The 19721-nt window shown below is 47.9% G+C and overlaps 7 protein-coding genes across 7 annotated transcripts; 3 read left to right on the top strand and 4 right to left on the bottom strand.

Annotated features, from left to right (window-relative positions):
• Positions 1-3758: 3758 nt before the first annotated feature.
• DEU56DRAFT_749001 (uncharacterized protein) lies at positions 3759-4115 on the bottom strand (the record flags this gene model as incomplete). Its single annotated transcript, XM_041349397.1, has 1 exon — positions 3759-4115. A coding segment is annotated over one exon (357 nt), but the record flags the coding sequence as incomplete, so codon positions are not given.
• Positions 4116-8715: 4600 nt separating this feature from the next.
• Positions 8716-9801, bottom strand: DEU56DRAFT_919598 (uncharacterized protein; the record flags this gene model as incomplete). The annotated part of the gene is made up of 1 exon (XM_041358289.1): positions 8716-9801. One exon carries the CDS (start codon positions 9799-9801, stop codon positions 8716-8718), a length of 1086 nt encoding a protein of 361 aa, XP_041201408.1.
• Positions 9802-13398: 3597 nt separating this feature from the next.
• On the top strand, positions 13399-14839 carry DEU56DRAFT_874321 (uncharacterized protein; the record flags this gene model as incomplete). The annotated part of the gene is made up of 5 exons (XM_041355939.1): positions 13399-13479; positions 13587-13976; positions 14027-14035; positions 14060-14178; positions 14323-14839. The coding sequence occupies 5 exons, from the start codon at positions 13399-13401 to the stop codon at positions 14837-14839; spliced, it is 1116 nt and encodes a 371-aa protein (XP_041201409.1).
• Positions 14840-15222: 383 nt separating this feature from the next.
• Positions 15223-15519, top strand: DEU56DRAFT_748998 (uncharacterized protein; the record flags this gene model as incomplete). Its single annotated transcript, XM_041349395.1, has 1 exon — positions 15223-15519. The coding sequence occupies one exon, from the start codon at positions 15223-15225 to the stop codon at positions 15517-15519; it is 297 nt and encodes a 98-aa protein (XP_041201410.1).
• A 50-nt stretch (positions 15520-15569) lies between these two features.
• DEU56DRAFT_749000 (uncharacterized protein) lies at positions 15570-16052 on the top strand (the record flags this gene model as incomplete). Its single annotated transcript, XM_041349396.1, has 2 exons — positions 15570-15665; positions 15711-16052. Coding segments are annotated over 2 exons (438 nt in total), but the record flags the coding sequence as incomplete, so codon positions are not given.
• Positions 16053-16055: 3 nt separating this feature from the next.
• DEU56DRAFT_933873 (uncharacterized protein) lies at positions 16056-16788 on the bottom strand (the record flags this gene model as incomplete). Its single annotated transcript, XM_041358762.1, has 2 exons — positions 16056-16224; positions 16278-16788. The coding sequence occupies 2 exons, from the start codon at positions 16786-16788 to the stop codon at positions 16064-16066; spliced, it is 672 nt and encodes a 223-aa protein (XP_041201412.1). The 3' UTR covers positions 16056-16063.
• Positions 16789-17738: 950 nt separating this feature from the next.
• Positions 17739-18451, bottom strand: DEU56DRAFT_748986 (P-loop containing nucleoside triphosphate hydrolase protein; the record flags this gene model as incomplete). Its single annotated transcript, XM_041349392.1, has 2 exons — positions 17739-18093; positions 18153-18451. 2 exons carry the CDS (start codon positions 18449-18451, stop codon positions 17739-17741), a joined length of 654 nt encoding a protein of 217 aa, XP_041201413.1.
• Between the last annotated feature and the right edge of the window lie 1270 nt (positions 18452-19721).

Below are 19721 nucleotides of genomic sequence, written 5' to 3' on the forward strand. Positions count from 1 at the left end.
CACTATACACGAACGAGCTCACTTCGCAGTCCTAAGGTAGGTATGAGGTATGGCGAGAAGACCACCCAAAAACGCCCGATTTGGCGAGCGATACGTTTTGCCGCCGGCGCCTCCCCTTTCTGGGAACTTGTGGGGTCTTTACCACAGCCATCGTGCCTCGGGGCACGCGCTTGGTCATCCTCCCCCGCCAGATCAGCGTGCCCCATGACAACAAAGCCTACCAGACTTGTCCCCTTGAAGTCCACCGGGATTCATCATCCTCCCTCGGACTTTGTTTCTAGCCCTCGGAAATTGAGGGCATGTACTCGGGTAAGGGGCGCAGCGCACGAGCTGAAGCCAAGCCCTTCGGATCCGCCCCTTGAGCACGGTCTTAACATGACACTACAACTACACTTTGATAAGACAAAAGTTGCCAACTCCTCAAGTACACGGTCAACAGATTTTCTAGCTTTGCCTTTTGATAATGTGTCGTTTGTGGGAGGCTCAACTATACAGTCTGTCATTGGTTCTTGGAATGAGGTTCAGTTTTGGATGAGTTCATAGACCTAGACAATAGGCCTGATATGATGAACTGTGTAGAATAGATGGACTAGACTATGTTGACAAATGGTTTGTCCAAATGGTCCTTGGACAAATATACAAGTGGATGCACTACACAACACTTGGCTGAAGTGTGTGGATCCTTTGTTAAATGAGGGACCTTTGGTAAGGAGCAAAAGTCTTTGATGGTGTGGAATTTTGGAATCTGACTAAGCTTTACCCAAGCAAGTCCTTGCTGAGCTTACTCAAAGCAAGTTATGACTTGTAAATGATTTGTCTGAATGATCCTTGGACAAATGTGTGATGAATGGGAAGCTGACTGAGCTTTTCCCAGACAAATCTTTGCTAAGTAATCACAGCAAGAATATCCCCTGAAGTGTGTTTTGTCCAATGTGGCTGAATCTTACATAAGATGCACAAATACAAAGAACAAGAGAAACAAAAGCAAGAAAGTCAACAAATATAAATATAAATAGAAGTAAATAACACTTGAGCTTTCTGCCACTTTTTACTTCTCTTGCCCCAACATAGAGTAATCAGTCTAAATCTAAATTGAAAGCTTTTGGACTAGTATACCCTTATCCTATTGAATGTCAATGTATGATCTTCGTTTTATGCATGACAGTGGCTATCCCATTTTCTGTGCAGTTGGCAGTCTGTGGCGTTCGGTGAACGTTCACACGAGATAGCTGACTTCGTCGAAGCTTAGATATCGAGCAGAGGGAACTGGCCGAACTAAGACTTGTTATTTCGGGGGAGAAGGATCAACTGCCTAGCTACACTACATATACTTGGTTTATATAGGGTAGGAGGCATCGGGAAATATAGGGTTAGAGAAAATAAAGAAGGGGGAAAACGGGTACATCAATATATCAATGCTAATCGATACAATAATTGGTGACTTAGGCGTTGTGCGCCTAAGTCTTTTTATCGAACGTCACATACGCCCTCCATCTCATCCGAGAGGAGGAGGTGCTAGACTGTGAGTTCGTTTTGTGACCTTACTGGCCGACTGGAACATCAGTCATGGCAGCTCCAAACGCAGCTATTAAAACGCAAAGGGTCAGAACCTGCAAGGTGAGGAGGCTTATGACGAAGACTCTACCCAGGAACTGGTCATCAGTCATACTCCTGATCCTAGCGTCACGTTCAAGGTCGAGCTGCTCGGCAGCGGCGATGATGTCATCGACGTCGGCGCCTTGGTCTACGCTCGGCGGTTCAGAGGAGATGGGGGCAGGGACAGGCTGGGGAGCAGTCACTTGAGCAGTAGCGGCGGAAATCACTTGTGCAACCGTAGTGGGGACTGATGGGCGAGTGCTGGGAGTGCTCGCAACAGATGAGCGAGTCCTCTGGTATGGAGGTTCGCGGTTCCTTTGGCGGTTGTCGATGGAGAGATGACGGCTGCTAGCCACTCGGGGCTTAGAAGCGTATAAGCGCTCTCGTTCAGAGCGAAGCTGCTGCTCAAAGGCATGAGCTTCCTTTTTGATGGCTAATTCCTCTAGGAAAGACAGAGCGTATGGGTCAAGACGGATAGCTGGAGGGAGGTAACGATCCCTCTCACTGGCTTTAGCCTCAGTTCTGAAGAACTGAGTGAAGGCGTTAAGGGCCTCAGAGTTCGGCTCCATGTAGGAGGACCGGTATCCGCGTCCACCACGCCCTCTAGGACGATCGTTCCTCCTACTAGAGCGCGTAGCTCGAGGGGCTCGGTGACGGGTATTGGGCGAGGGTATCTCGCCCGGCTCGCTTGGAGCAGGGGGAACGTCAACATCGACGATCATTGACTCGGGGAGAGGAGAAGGATGAGAGGTGTGAGACATGGGGTGATGAGGGGGATTGTTGTTGGGGGGAGACGGTAGGTGATTACTCGTTTTTATACCCAGCTGGACCAATCCACTTGGTGACATCTCTGCAGGTAAACTGGTGAGCATCTGAGCGATAACCCGGTTAACGACAAGCTTAGCTTCCTCGGCAGTTTCTACTGCGGCAACGCTAATGTTGCGGGGTGCCTGAGCAATTTTCTTAGGCAGATGCCTGATATTGGGTACCCCAAGGGCCTCAAGATACTGGCCAACGGCCTCCAATCGAGATACTTCGTGGTATGGAAGCCAAACGCGATCACCGGTCGTGTACTCGACCTCGAATAGGGAGTCCATGCCCTGTCCAGTGTGGTTGGAGATCCGGGCTACTGACCACTCTTCAACTTTACCGATATTGGCAATCTGGGTTAGTTGTCGCCCAGGGAAACGACGATCGTCGTTGGGAATGTGGAGGCGAAGAAGGTGGGCATGAAACGAAGGGTGCAGTCCCCTTTGTTTAAGTTCCGGCGGGATGTCAAGGAGATATGAGTTGTTACGGTAATCTTCAAGTATATTGAAGGGCCCGATGAATTTCGGAGAGAGTTTCCGCGCACGGCCTTTCGGGAGTGAAAGGTTCTCGGTGGAGAGATAGACAAGGTCGCCCTTGACGAATGGGGCTTCCTTTCGTTTGAGGTTGGAGACGGCGGTACTTTTGACGCGTGAGGCGATTAGTGCGTCATGGGCCGCCATGGAGGCATCTTTCATCTTCTGCGCGAAGGCTCGAACGCCAGGGTAGTCAGTAACTACGTTCCAAATCATAGATGGGGGTGTTCTCCCATACACTAGCATGAACGGGGACTCTCGTCTGGTTTCCGAGCTCGCTGAGTTGACGGCGAATTCGATCATGGGGAGCTTGGTCGCCCAGTCGCGTTGGTTGGGAGAGACGCACTGCCTGAGCATCTGCGTTATCGTTCTGTTGGCCCGCTCTGTGATCCCGTCGGTCTGTGGATGGAACGATGTCGACATACGAAGCTCGGTGCCCGTGAGCTCGTTTAGCCTCTGCCAAAATGTACTAGTGAATAGCGAGTCTCGATCGCTTACGATTCGCGAGGGCATACCATGTAATTTGTACACTAGATTGAACATGACCTCGGCAACATCTTTGGCGCGATAGGTCTGTTTGGTGGGAGCGAGGTGTACCATGGCTGTGAGGTGGTCAATTGCCATGAGAATCATGTCGAAGACGCCGTTAAGCGTCTTCGATTCAGGTAGGGGTCCTACGAAGTCCACGCCGATCATCTCCCATGGTCTTGTGGGGACGTCGAGGGGTTCTAGCAATCCGTACGGCTGGTGGTTAGTTGGTTTTGACGTTTGGCACGTCGGGCAAGACTCACAGAATGCCCTTACGTCGGTCGCCATTTCTTTCCACCACACGTTGTCCCGCAGGTAGATAAGAGTTTTAGATGGCCCCAGGTGGGCTAGAATGGAGTGAGCGTGTGAGATGAGCACTTCGCGAATACGACGTTCACCAATTCGCACGTCCGGAATGCACAGAATCCGTCTGTCGTTGTCCTTGAGGAACATTCTACCGTTGCTGAGTTCGAAGTTTTTGAATGCCTGGGGCTGTTCCAGGATTTTGTTAAAGAAACGGTCTTCGTGGTACCTATTTGCTATTTTCTCGTGGATGTCTAACGAGGGATCTCCCATAGCAATTACATTGGTGAGGGTGGCAGGTGACTCAGACAGTATATTCTCAGCGGTACTTTCTGCTGAGTCCATGGTTTGCGTGTTCTGGGCTATGGCGTCAGGCGTCACGTGATTTTGTGGGTCCGTGTTTGTTTGGACTTTGTACTTTGCCTCGTTGCTTATTGTACTGTTTACCCTCTCGCCCTCAAGGGACTTCGAGGGTTGTCCAACCCGTAGAGTCACTTTCCGTACTCGGGAAACAGGTGCGTGCCTCTCGCTGACTTGATCCGCTATCCCAAGGTGGGAGGTAGTCACGACCTCCGTCATCGGTCGATTAAGTGATTCTGATGGAATCACTGGGACAATCGATACTGACGTCCTTTGCTCGTTCCTGCCAGGATCAGGATCCGCAGCGGAACTGCTTACTGGTAGGCTTACACCTGTCGCAGTTGGTTCCCAACCTGGTTGATTGCGCTTTGCCATCATCAGTCCCATCCGCGAGGCTTGGCGGGGCGCTGGAGTCACTCCTATTATACCTGGAGTCTCTCCTATTTTACCTGGAGTCTCTCCTATTTTACCTGGAGTCTCCAAATATCCATGGTGAGTTTTCATACCCGCACGCCCCACTGGATCTGACTCTATCTCCTCCGTCGTGTTAGACACAAGTAGGTTTCCTGTGTATTGTCCAGGTGACCTCATGTCTTCGTTGACGGTTTGTCCAAGTGACTTCCCGTTATCTTCGGGTGAGTCGCTCTGTTTCCTGTTAGTGTCAGTGAAATTTGACGCCACTTCCAGGTTTTGTAGGAGAGCGCTCGAGCTGTTCGAGTCTGCCATGGGTTGGCTCGTCGAGACTGTCCGTTCGACAGCCATGTCTGTCTGCCCTGTGGATCGTTTGTTGGGACGACGACGGATGGGTTGCTCTGGGGTAGGGGCATTGATTCGCTTGATGGCGATTCGAGCTGATCTCCTGGCTTCTGCCGCGCCTAGGAACAACGGTGTACCTGTGTACACTGGCGCGGACACAAAATTCAGAAGTAGGGTGCGTGCCTTGTCGTCTTCCTCTACACTGACGTACTCACTTGCTGACCGTACCGTCCCCTTAGGTTCATTTCTGTATACGCGGGACAACGCATCTGCGAGCGTATTCTCCTCGCCGGGCAGGTAAGTGATTTCAAAGTCAAATTCACTCAACGCTTCTAACCACCTGGCCTGTCTAGGGGAGAGTTTGGATTGAGTGGATATCCACTCAAGTCCCTTATGGTCCGTGAACACGCGGAACTTAAACCCAATCAGTAAGTGTCTGAAACGTTTCAACGACTCAACGATTGCTAAGAGTTCTTGCTCGTGGACAGGATAATTCTGCTGAGCAGAGTTGAACTTACCAGACCAAAACGCGATGATCTCTGCGTCGTGGATGTTCGGGCCCTGCGTAAGTACTCCGCTGGCTCCTGTGAGAGATGCATCCGTAACGAGGTTAACAGGGTTCGTTCCCGCTATTGCGGGTCCTAGGTCTATCGCCTTACGCCGGGTGTTCCGGTGAGCTTCTACGCACGTCTTCACCAGGTCAAACGCCCTTTGGTCGGTTGGGTCCCAAGTCCACTTCGTCGTTCGAGCCGCGATTTTGGAGAGGTGCTGCATATCGACGCGTACGCCCTCGCACCCTGCTGCTAGGTACCCAACGGATCCTATGAATTGCATCAGCAATTCTTTCGAGGTAGGCGTTTTCCAGCTACTGATTTTATCAATCTTATGCGGGTCTAGGCGTATTCCACCATCATCTATTACATGCCCCAAGATGGAGAGCTCGGCCATAAAAAATTGGAGCTTGTGCTCGCTAAGATAGAATTGGTTGGTGCGCAGCGTATCGATTACGGTCTTTACGTGTCTAACATGCTCATTAGCGGTGTTGGAGTAAATCACGATGTCGTCTAGATAGACGTCCATGAATATGCCCAGGTATGGGCCAAAGATATGGTTCATTATGGACTGGTACGTGGCTCCCGCGTTGCAATCTCCAATTTGCATGACATGACTTATCATGGTGCCATCAGGGGTCGCAAATAGGGTCTTGGGGACATCCTCAGGGACCACCCGTATCTGTTCGTATGCATCCTTACCGTCAAGGAGTGAGCGGAACGGATGGGACGATACATTGCGCAGGATTGTCTCAATGTCCGGTAATGGCGAGGCAAGTTTCCTCGTGTTTTTGTTCCTTTGACGCGTGTCTAACACGGTTCGCAATCGTAGGGTGCCGTCTTTCGATGCTTTAGTCATCATTATCATCGGGATCCGCGTTGGACCCACTGAAGAATTCCCAGCGTCCAGTGCGGATATAGTCCTCTCGTTTCGCGCGCCACAATGGGCGAAGTGCCTCAGGACAGCGCGATTGCCTCCACGCGTAAACTTGCGTGTCGTTTAGTAGGGGAATGACATGATTAATTACGCGTAACAGAGGTAGGTCTGTTTCTACTGCTTCCTTGCAGATGTCCTTAGAGTACTTACGAAGCTCTGCCTTGTAGGCTTCAATCTGATCTGACTCAAGACTGGATCCTCTCAATTCTAATACCTGCGTCTGTGCTCCCCTGATCGGTAGGGCTTCGACACTCCGAATTTTGATCTCAGAAGGGTTGAATCCGAGTAGGACTTGGTGTTGGAAGAGGAACGGCATGCCGAGTATGATATCATAAGCCTCCAAGTTGGCTATGTCAAAGGTACGCTCACACTTGATGTCCTGATAGCTTAGCTCAACTTTTACATTAGCTTTAACTACGCTTCGTGAGCCCGATACGGCGAGCTGTAGTGGAATCGGCTTCTCCAGCAACTCGTACCTGCAATTTCAATTGGTCGACAACGGTACTTGAGATGAAGTCCGTGAGTGACCCTGAGTCAAGAAGCGCGCGGCAGGGTTTATCGTTCACGAGGACTATTATGACAATCGAGCGAGGCAAGATGCGCGTGGATGTACGAGGGCGAGCAGCTTGGCGTTCGAGTGTGTGGATGTCAGGTAAGTCCCTCTTGCTAGAGTTTCCTCCACAGTATAGCTCATTGATTGTCTCAATCACGCCTATAGGGTCGTGTGGCCCCGTTACCCTGTCTTCATTGCAAGGTGATGATATGACTTCCCAGGGGTCAGGGGCTGAGGGAGATGTGATGGCAGGGTTATCCACGTGAACCCAATCTTCCTCAAGCTCGCTTTCTCGCGCGCACCCGATGCTGTCCTCACGCTTAACTTGTTGCATATGGGTTACACCGTTCCAGGAGGGGACTAGTGAGGCCTTCGTGCGTATGAGGTCTTTGTAGTTGTGCAGTTTCATGTCAATGAGCCACGCGACAACGTCGAACTTAGGATCAGTCATCTGGTGCGTGTACAATATATAATCATCGTAGTTGTGCTTATCAGACAGCAGATAAGTGTCTGGACCACCATGAGTGGACAAGCTAAACCGGTTTGGTCCAAATGGGTCATACAGAGGGTCTGTTAGTTCATCCGTGGGGAAGGGCACTGCTCGCCTTAGTGTCGCGATGGTGAGTCTCACCAGTTCTAATCTCGCTGGGGCGTCATGCTCCCTAAACTTATTACTCCCAACAGCCATCCCATATAGTCCATGTGCGACGCCCTCTTCAATGGCGGCGCTTACGATGTCGGCATTGGAAACTCCTACTGCGTGTGCGCTGAGGGAGGTAACCTTACCATTTGGCTTGAATGGTAGCCGGTTTCGTCGAGGGCAGTCTTTTGCCAGGTGGCCAGTTTGTTCGCACTCGAAGCACTGGTTGTTTTCGCGAAGTCGTCTGATCTGGTCGGAACTCTTCTTCGGGTGGTCCTTGGGATAGGTTGTTCTCTCCCGATTGGGACGATCACGGTTGTGGGGCACCGTCCGTGAAGCATTTGGCCTGTCTTGTCCCCTGCGGTGAGGATGGTGTGACACCGCGTTAGCTGATAGGGACGGTGTACGAGGCCTAGTGTCGTGACGACGACGAGGGGGATCATTGTGGTTTCGCCTGTCAGGATTGGCTCGTTGAGATGCGTAGCTTGCAGCTAGGGTCGGGTTTAGGGCTAGTAGGATGTTTGGGTCCCTCGCGTTCTCAGTGAACGCCCTCTCGGTGCGAAGTGCTTTCTTTTCGACGGTGGTCATACTGACTGTATTAGGCTCGTAGCCTTTGTCGACCAGGGAGGCCTTAATATACGGGAGGCAGTTCATCCAGAACTGCCTTACCATCTCGCGATCATCGATATCTCCTGCCATGTCGGCAAGATTGTGGAGTCTACGAAGGTAGTCTCTTACCGTTTGCTTGCCTTCCTGCTTACAGTCCAGGAACTTCTGCCTCTGGATCATCCTGAAGTCCGGAGGGAACACATAGTCAAATAGGTGTTCAAAGAACTCCGTAAGTGAGTATTGTTTACCTAGGTCTAGGATATCTCTCTCATAGAAGCGGTACGCTACTCCACTTAGGTATTTCCCAATCATCTTAAGACTTTGATTCGAGGTGAGTCGCGCTCGTTCTTTCCAGTCGCGTACCTCTCTAACCCACTTTTTGAAAGTGGTGGCATTAGCTTCACCATTGTATGCAAATGGTGGTTCATTCTTTATAAAACTCTGCTGATATTTCATTAGGTTTAACTTAGCGCGGTACTCGCGACGAGCGCGTCGTTTTCCCTCGTTTGGTCTCATCAGTATCACTGTCGTGGTCCGATTCAGGCTCTAGTGCCAATGAAATCAATCCCAAAGTCATTGGTAGGTGCTACCGAAGTTTTGGTTTCCCAGCTGACATGGTTTCTTTTCTGGGCAGGGTTCCTTCTTTCACCTTTCAAACTCCCCCAGCGCTCTGGGGTCTCTCGTTCACTCGAGTCCGACTCGGTGGAGGACTGCCCATCATCACTTGACGAGTCAGATGAGGATTCACTTGGGTCCGAGCCACTTCTAGTGGTTCCCAGCATTGCTTTCTTTACCGAGCTGGAAGAAGGCAATACCGACGACGCTCGTTGGTATCGAGTGTCTGGCATTTCTCGATGTCCCTTTTGGGAGTTAAGAGATGTTGAAGGTAAGGATTCCTTGGGCTTCGTTACCGTACTGACGTTTATGCTCCTCGCAGGGGGATAAATGCCTACTGGTGCCTGCCTGCTTACAACGGGAGCTCGGCGTGCTTCGTCTACTAGCTTACGGGTCTCTGCTTCGCGGGTCTGGCTCTGGATTATTAATGTTTCAAGCTCCCTCACTCGCTCTTGAAGGGTATCAATGAGGTGCGTATTCTCATCAAGCTCAATCTTCGCGTCCTTACGCGAGCGTCTTAGGAACAGGTTTTGCATTTGAAGTGAGAGGCGACGGTTGTCATCGTCCCAAATTCTGGCTAATGATTCGTCAGAGTCATCAGGTCCGGGTTTACTAACTACGGCTATCTCCTCGTCCTGTCGCGTCCAGGTTCCTAGCCATCCCTCTGGAGAACGGATCGTTTCTTTAGTACCGCGCTCAGAGGGGTCAATCATTTTGCCCTTGTCATCGAAGGGGATTCTCGGAGTGGAGTGGGCCGATGGGTCTGCGACGTTAGGTCGTAGCACAGGAAATTCAGGTACGTCTCCTAACTCATTATCGTTGTCAGGCGAGTCAGCCCAACTGAAGTTTGCATAGGGACTATTAACCCTTTTATCAGGCTCAATTCCATGGTTGTCAAGGTTTTTATTTTCTATCAGGTCTTCGCTGGACCCTGCTGACCTGTGGGCCGCAAACTCGAGTCGTGAGTGGACTAGTCCAGCCATACTTCCCAGTAATGGGCTTATACTCATGTTGGCCGAACCCTCGCTACCGATTCCATAGGTAGCGACGGGCGGTGGCTCATTGCTAGGTTCGTTGGTCGGTCGCTCATTGATATGAGCGATCGGTCCTCCCAGGGCACTTATTAACGAGCTCGCGGATAGCTGGTCACTGGTTGGGGGTTCTGCCCCTAGGCTATCGGACCGTTCAACTCCAGTGACGAACGTGTCGTCACGAGTCCACGCACTCTCGACACCCAGTTCGAGAGCGCCTCCGTCAGTACTCAATCCACCTGGGGGGCTGGAGAGTTGGGGGACGGGGCACCCAGTGCACGTGCTGCAGTTTTCTTAGGCATGAATGAAGGTAGAAGAAGTAAGGATTATGAGGAACAAGGGTCGTCGGGTTCAAGGGTGATCAGTCCTTGTCAACGGCGACCGTAGGGGATTTTTGGAGGTAAGTCTTTAGTATTCGAGTTCAAAAATATGTGGCGTTCGGTGAACGTTCACACGAGATAGCTGACTTCGTCGAAGCTTAGATATCGAGCAGAGGGAACTGGCCGAACTAAGACTTGTTATTTCGGGGGAGAAGGATCAACTGCCTAGCTACACTACATATACTTGGTTTATATAGGGTAGGAGGCATCGGGAAATATAGGGTTAGAGAAAATAAAGAAGGGGGAAAACGGGTACATCAATATATCAATGCTAATCGATACAATAATTGGTGACTTAGGCGTTGTGCGCCTAAGTCTTTTTATCGAACGTCACACAGTCTCACCACCACAATGTTCACCAGGCTAACTGTGAACATTATGTCTGAAAAGTTTCACCACAGTCATGGGGATGAAATATTTGCTGTTGAATATGCACTTATCTGCTAAGCCAGAACTATCCAGATGTTTGGCTGAATGATTGCTGTCCATGCTGTAAAGTCTTCAGGGATTAAGTGGCGGCTTGTTAAGTCGCTGAAACACAATATATTTATATTAAATCAGTCATGTTTTAAAATCTCAATACTCACCTGAAAGGCTCAACATGGACAAGCACCTGACATATGCCAGTCAGTGTGATTTCTGTCAAGTGCATGGTCAACCTGTAGTCGAACAAGTCATTGAATGTTGAGGTAGATATCAAACACAATGGAAAATTGATTGTGTAGGTACTGGGAATATGTCACCTACACATTGGTTCAGTGACACATTATTTGATGCATCAAGACTTACATTATGATTATGAAGGGCACAGAGAACTTTCGTAAATAATTGTATGCTAAATGACAAATGACAATGTCAAACCTCATGATAAGGTTCTTATTCTGTTGTTTTGTGGATGATACATGAACACTGAAGTGTGTGTGTATGAGAGGAGTGTTAGGGAGAGCGAAAGTAAAAACTGAAAAATTAGGATAGACCTGCTATCTGATAGTTTGTGATTGAATCATGAATTCCTCTATTGAATTTTGAAACTCCTAATGTGTCTTTTCTCTCTCTTTTGGCTGATCTCCCATAGGAGCCATTTAAGGCTTCGTGTTTTTGACATTGACGGAAAAGATGGTGTCTTTAGTGTAACTTTCCATCATTGTTAATCTAGTTTGATGGATTACTTTCTAATCTATCAGATTGATGGGGGATTCACTGAATGTAGAGCACAGTTTGCTAGTACTATTCACATACTTAATGAGGAGTATGATCACTTTTGCATTAGTGAGCAGAAATAGTATCAATGAAGCTTGACGGCAGAGGGTTAAGGTAAAAGTGTGACATTCACGGGTGTAGTGTGGGCAAATTAACAGAGTAGTGCAAATAACTTTGGAGCCACAAAATGCTGGACAGCAGACATAAGGCAATTAATGGAATGTAGTCCTGCCAGTGCCTAGTGTCTCGGCTGACATGGAATCTCACAGGTGGTTGCAGGGTCATGTCGGAAATATGCGCATCAGTGATGCTGCCAAAGATACATGGCACTTCATTCAAACCTTTGGAGCTGCATTTTCCTACAGCACTCCGCACTTATACTTGTCCGCTTTGCCATTGGCACCGAAACAGGGTGTGGCTGTTGGACTTTCTAAACACCAAAATGACAAGCTGGTGTAGATGAGCAGTTGGTCTCGTTGGTCTCGCTACAGCTAGTGTAATGTTTGACCTGTTCAACACCAAGAGACTGGATGTGATCACACACCTTAATAATAGCTTTTTGGCCTTGCTTTGCGATTATGCAGCAGAATCTTGCAGCCATTAAGGGAGGATGTAGAGGTCGAGGTCAATTTAAAGGTTTCCTGCGTTTGATCTTGGGGAGGAGTTATGCACTTTCTCTTGACTGGGATGTCCTTTGCACATCTTAAATTTCTCCCATATGGGAGGCCCTTGCACTGTCTCTGGACCTCCCTTGCAATGTGGGCAATCAGTTGTGTGACTTTTTCCTATACAGTGCAGATGGCGATTGAGGGAATTATGGTTGGTACGAAGCCAGAATATAATGCTAATGTGTCGCTTCAGTAGGTAACATATGTATGAAGTGTGTATGTAGTGGAGGGATTGAATCCAAGAGTGTGCCCATCTGAACCATCACAATATATCTTAATTGAGTCTTGAATTGCATTGTGATTAATTATGGCCTGTTCACATGTGGTAGTGATTGAGATAGTGTAGGGTGTATTGGCACTAGATGGACAGTGATCATACTTTATTGTCTACCAGCAGATTCTGATAAAATTTCGCGGCCTCTTGGTATACTATTAGTTTGTAGTGAAATATTACATTGTTCACTACTTTTGTGTGTATTATACAGTGGCTCAAAAAGTGTCCCAATGTTTGTCCACTTTCATGTATTTGCATTATAGCGAGTCAGGTTGTGGGAATATAATGGAGTACTAGAGAGATGTTTGGTAGGACTGCCCTCTGGCTTGAATCTGAGCTATGTAGTGTAGATCTTCCACAGGGGTTATCTCAGCTTTGGGAGAGAGTTGCAGCAGAGTGGGGGAAGATTGCTGAGGAGGAATGTCAGAAACTGATAGAAAGTATACCTAGGAGAGTAGCAGCAGTGATCAAGGCCAGGGGAGGCAACACCAAGTACTAGAATTGTAGAGGTTGAGTTACTTCAACATAGACTTAAAAAGTGTTTTAATGAGTTATAATATTATAATTATCATATCCCCACCATATCACCATCTTTTCCCACGCTACATAGCTCAGATTCAAGCCAGAGGGCAATTCTACCAAACATCCAGACTCCAAACCATCGGCGGGTGTGAGAGAGTCTTCATACTGTTACCTTAGCCACAAACCAAATACGTACAACATTATTTCAAACACCGCAACTTGAGACTCTACACACCCAGCCGACTGGCAAAACTTGTAGTGGCGCGAGGTTTGGAAGTATTTGTCCCACCGAAAAAGCCTTCCGAGCGCGCTGACATATCCCAAAAGAAATGGGAGCAATCGAATATTAACTGATGTCACATTGTTTATAAAAAGACAAATAGTATTGTTTAATTATGTGATGGAAATAATAATAATTAAATATTAACAATGCAGAGAACAATGGCAGAAAATGCATAAAACAAAAGACAGAGTCCTAGCTTTCTTGCCGTTGCGCTCGTGATGGATACAAGTCTCGCAGACCGACTGGACAATGTGCTTGCATGTATGGAAGAAAATTTTCTCACTCCAGCAGACTTCGTCGACCACATTCTCGGAAGCACAGAACACGAGAGTGCAAGAAACTCGCTAACAACAAAGGCAGTTAGAATATGTGCTGCCCTGTACAGAGAAGAACATGCGCACTCACATGTAACACAGTGGGCAATAACAATCGTGCAGGACATGCTGCGCACCGAGGTGACAGATTTGTCACTCGAAAAGCACGGACTTCGTTTCAAAGCCACGTCTGCAACTGTTGAACAACTGGAGAGCGCATTCATGCATCAGCTCACAGAAAAAATGCAGGAGGTGGCACCTAACCTGTGGCATCTATTCTTCGCGCTGCTCGACAGCACACTTCAGCAGCGGCAAGCTATGGGTGGGAATGTGAAGGTGGGCAATGAGGACATGGATATTTATGTTGAAGAGAGGGACCTTGGAGAATTTGGAGGTGACAACATTGGAGGAATGATGCATGAAGAAGACGACGTGAATGAAGAAGCTGACAACGAGCAATCAGGAAAACACCAACGTCGTGCAGCTGAAAGAAACGCTGCACTGTTAGTCATTGTGAGTTGATATTTGCGAATCAAACGCTGCGTCGCTGACAGAAACTGCAGAGAACTGTTGTAATGATTAGCATATGCCTTCAGACATCTAATTCACGGTGCAACCTACTACAAGGATGGCTGGGGTTCTTCATGAGGTCAGCGTGTGTCCCCGAGAAAGTTGTCAAAGTGTTCGCCCATGTGGGTTTGTCAATTAGCTTGATGTCGATACACAATGCTGTCTCATCAATATCTAGAGAGATTAGCAGCAAAATCAAGCACGAGGTTAGGACATTACAAGCTGGATTCGCATACGACAATTTCGACATACAATTCAAAGCTGCCCAGCCTACACTGGAACATTGAAGGTCCTTCGTGAGCGCAATGTCAGCAACCGTCATTCCTCTATATGGCATCAACGACGATAACTTCGATGCTCTACGATCCTTGGCGCAGCTCTGGGATCGGGATTCACACAATCCATCGTTGTCGGTACTACCTGTGATGACGGAGTGGAGAAGCTTCCTTCAATTGCACAAAGACGATGCTTACAGTCGTCAAACACATCCCAATAGACTGAGCCCTCGCCAGGAAGTGTTTTCTTGGCACGTTCATGCCATTCTGGTCAACCAGGTCGAAGGATTCAAGCATTTCAAAAAAGAGCTAGACGAGCCTGATACAGTCAAAAGAATCCCTCTGCACAAAACAAATCAAATACCTTGTCGGGCAATGGATATCAAGCAGTCCACAACAGATGGGAATGTTGAAGTTCTCGACAACCTGTTTAGACAAGGAGGTATTGGCGATCCTCACGATAGCGGGTTTGATGCGGAGCATGACGTGGACATGTCGGAGCACATCATGCTGATCCATGGTGACCTTTGACGAAGGAGCAACTGGATACTGTCCGTAACAGCCGGTGCATTGAGCATACACCAAAGAACCGCTTCCAATACGTGATTTTCTTACCTGGGTTGTTCCACTATAAGATGGCTTGTGCAGATGCCATCTGGAGAACATATATTCAGCCAAAGGAGGGCCGGGATGATGAGAACAGCCTGTACCAACACATTACAGTCCTTCGGCCAGAGGAAACTGGTAAAATGGTCAGTAAACCTGGCTTTCGGCGAGTGCACAATGTCATTCACCATGACATCTGGGCATTGATGATGGACTGTTGGCGGATCGAAGCAGAGAACGAGAATCGGGAATGGAACACGCTGGAGACTTTCGCGGCCTCTGAGCCAACATGGGATGACGTGGTGGCAATGTCACGTACCATTGTGCGGAAGTACGTTGCGACAACGCCAGGCCTTGACAAAGCACGAGCACGACCATTGACCATCCGCGACAAGCAATTCGAAAATCAAACGCTGCGAAACAGGGACGAGCTGATGTACATTGACGTCTGTCAAGCTATGAATACTGGTGACATAGGGAGAGTGGAAGCGTCGTTCTTACCGTGGATTTACGTGTTCAAAGCCACGGGAGAGCACAAGTATGCTTCCCAGATGACGAGGTTTCTCGTAAACCTTCAGTTTAACTGGCCTGAAAAACTGAGGTGAGTAGGAGTTGCTCATATTGACTGCGCATCATCTGAAAATATGTCAGTGATATCATTCGAATGAACTTACTTTGCAACCCCTCCGGGCATGCGCTAGCGTTTCGTGCTGTAGATTGGGTTGTCGAGAGGAACAATCTGTACACCAAGGTTAGTTCCTAGCTGCTTAGGGTTGGAATGTTAATATGGCATCAGGTCATATACAGAGGTGGAGGTCCGAATGGTACAATTGAACACATTATTAAAGAATCCCCTCTGATCGAGGTCTACCGTAACTGTCATGTCGTCATCGAAAACGGATTCCACCTTCAGCATCAAACAATTCGTCATGCACAACCTGAAATGATGAATACAATCCGTAAGTTGTCAACGAGAATAAAGGAGAACTACGCACATATAAAGAAGGAGGGTCAGAAGGCCCTGTGGTCGATTCCTGATCAGATCAACGAAGGGATGGTGCTGATGCAAGAGCAGAAAATTGTTAGCGAGGAAGAGACAGCCGTTTTCAACGTCGACAGAGATGACTTTATTGACTAACCTTAACCGACTCAATTGTTCTGCGGACCAACAAACTGTTGTTGTCCTTGCACTGGATGGAAACCTTGCTCAGAAGCGCCTGGAGCAGGTGCCACCATGGCCAGTGCATTTTCTATATTAGATCTTGACTTGCGGGGCTTGGAAATATATCTTGGACAAAGTTTGTTGGACGCTGTGAAGAACAATGAGTACGATAAGACAGTGGACATAGCGAGCAGTGCGTACCTATATGATCAGTGCTACCACAAGCACGACACTTTCGTGAATGTTTCAATGGCAACATGACGCCATTTGTGGCGGAGGTGCTGGCGCTCGGTTGTTGGTTTGTTGACGACGATACGCCAAGTGGAGGTGGAATGATCACAGCAGGTGGTGCGGGAGGTTGGACAATGGGCAAAGGGATGCAAGTAAGAATAATATCGAGGACGCTTTGCCCATATTCAGAGGAGTAGCACCATGATGTCTGCTCGAAGAGAGAAGTTGTTGATAAGATTTTGTGATAGTGCGCGAGGTCGACAATACGGTTCAGGATCTTGTTCGACATGATCATCTGGGGACCAAAAAAGTCATCAGCATCGAGATCCTCCTCGATTATCTTCGAGTCCCTCCATTTGATGAGCTCCTGCTGAAGCCGGCGTTCGGCGTCGGTCATTTCGTATGGCTTGATCTTGTACTTTGGTTTGGTGCGTGTTGACGTGATTTGTTGCAGAGGGAAGAGCCGTGAATGTAATTCCATCTTGTTACACACGTCACAGCAAATGTGTGACACCCTTGCAGCGCATCTCTCACAGCATGTATTCCCTTGTTCTCGATAACCTCAATGTCAGCTAAATCAACTCCATCCAGCCTTAAAATTCTTACCTATTAGGTTTGGATTATTGAAACATTCATTTGTAACTCGGCGACGGCAGAATCCTCAAAGGTGAGCATTGATAAATGCATACATAGCAGCTCATTCAATAACATCACTATCAGTGTTTACCGGAAGGATCCTCATAGGAGTAGAAGTGCCAGCAACCTCTGGAATGGTGTGTCTGTTGCGCTGATCCACCACCATGCTGACGCTGTCCGTTTGCCCGCCATTGTCCCCCCATTGAGGGTACCACCATCAGTCCTACATTGACTGTTCTCCTCGTCGCGCACCGCTGTGCTCTCAGCGTCCACGTTCGTGACCTTCTTCTTCTTCGCGTGATGCTGTCCCTCATCAAGTTCAGGCCGTTTGCACTTGCCACTGTACGTATCAAAGTACAGCGGCTCCACGAAGTACACTGCAAGTGCCGTTAAGGCGTGGTCTCGCGCAGTGCGTCCTAGGCATTGCATCAAAATGCAAAGTGAGTTTATATATCCCCATTGAATGACCAATCTGACGTCTCGAAGATCAAGACCCTGCAATAACAGCAATAACAACATCAATATATATGTGAGGGACTCTCAATATGACTGTGAGTTACTCACCATTCCCGCTGCATCAGTACAGCAGATCCCCCAAATCTCACCCTTTGACAGCTTTTCCATTGCGTCCAGCCGGAACTGCATTGACATGCCCGAATGGAACCATACAATGTTATGGCAAAGATGCGCAGGCAAGTCTTTGCATAAGCTATTGCAAACTGCTTCTGCTTGATCTCGAGCATTTATGAACAGCATGAACTTCTCGGGCGGTGTGCCCTCCTTGAGTGGCAAGATTCAGGCAAGGTCGTAGTACGTGTTTTGTGGGTACTTCATCTCCTGGACCATGAGATGAATATTTGGACGGTCATTTGACCGGACAACTTTAGCAAGGTTGTATGACCGAATGTGAAGTTTCAATTGGACATCTAGGAGGATGTGCGGCGGCATGGTCGCAGACACGGCGTGAAATTGAATGTGAGCTGGAAGGTACCATCGAAGATTCCCCAGCTCACTATACAGCAGTCGAAAGTCTTTGCCCCATTCACTAATACAATGACCCTCGTCAAACGTGATATTGAAGAGATTATCTGTAAATGTTTGACACTTCCAAAGTTTTTTGAATCGAGCGTCTTGAAGTACACGTTCCGGGCTAACAGCAAGAACTCAATACTTCAATTTCTCTATGTCCTGATGAATATATGCTCAGACTCGTGTAGTATTAATGTCACTGAATAACGACTCACTTTAAACACCTCGTCTGTTGCTGTCTCTGCACATATATCAAGGGCGGGAAACCCATAAGCATTTGCTTCATCTCGGTTCTTCTCGCTGAGGATATTAAGCGGGGTAATAATAATGGTTATTCCACCATTGTTGAATAACAGGGGAATCCAGAAGGTAAGAGTCTTTCCTGAGCCGGTGGGTGAAATGGTGAAGACATCTTTGTTCTCAAGCTGGTTGTGAGCGGACTGGAGTTGCCAAGTACAAGGAGTAAGACCCAGTTTCATTTCTGCAATGCTTTTCATTTCTGCAAAGCTCAGTACTTCGAACTGGCCACCTGGCGATGACATCAAGATACGTGACTTAGAAGATGTTAAGTCTCAGAAAGGGATTATCCATCATGTCACTCAAGGCACGTCACGCTAAAGATTTTTGACAATAATATTTGATTGCTCCCATTTCTTTTGGGATATGTCAGCGCGCTCGGAAGGCTTTTTCGGTGGGACAAATACTTCCAAACCTCGCGCCACTACAAGTTTTGCCAGTCGGCTGGGTGTGTAGAGTCTCAAGTTGCGGTGTTTGAAATAATGTTGTACGTATTTGGTTTGTGGCTAAGGTAACAGTATGAAGACTCTCTCACACCCGCCAATGGTTTGGAGTCTGCCAAACATCATCATATTCCCACACCCTGACTCGCTATAATGCAAATACATGAAAGTAGACAAAAACATGCACATACTAGTATAGTACACCATAACAAACAGCACAACCAGAACCCTTTGTCCATGTCCCTGTGCTCTGCAACCGCTCTGCATTGACCTTGTACTCATCTTGCTGTGCAGTCGCAAGTGCTGCCCAATACACATAGAATTCTTTGGTTGTTCCACTTGTATCATTGACCTGATTCAGCCAATGCCATGCACATAAGTTTCTGCACGACAAAAATTAGTGCAAAACATTAAGAGACAGGCATACTGATACTTACCAAGCATTCTTTGCGGCACCCGGTTGCATTTTCTTCTTTCCCTGCAATTTCACAGCTGCCTTGTTGGATATATTGGGTCCATCATTGTTTGTCTGCTTGATGGGGCTAAGCGCTGGGAAGGAATTGTCTTGGTGATTCCATTAAGTCTGAAAATATTAATGCTTCATAGCAGTGTAGTTAGCAAGGATGAGGATCCAGTATGAGCTACTTACAGTGGATTCTACAAAATAATTGCATTCTCTTTGTTAGCATGTTGTATGTCGTGAGATGTTCCTAGTGTGTGAGAAGTTGGCAAGGTCTTATTTTCAGACGTATACACAGTTTGGCGCAAAGGTGATTGGGGAAGAGATGAGGCTTGTGGAGTGGGCTGTGGTAATTAGACTATTATTGGTGGTAGTGCCAGGCCTGGAGTCTTGATCTGGATACAGGGGCATACTGGTTGAGAGCAAGGTTGCAATATATGTAGTGTCAGGGTCAAATAGCAGTATTGATGTTAACAAGATAACAAAAGAAAGAACACCACATGCCTTTCAGTTCAATATGAAGCAGCAGAGATGGCACTGAGTCAACTA

This window comes from Suillus clintonianus, assembly GCF_016758775.1.
Source record: "Suillus clintonianus strain FC179 chromosome Unknown DEU56scaffold_173, whole genome shotgun sequence".
NCBI lineage: Eukaryota > Fungi > Basidiomycota > Agaricomycetes > Boletales > Suillaceae > Suillus > Suillus clintonianus.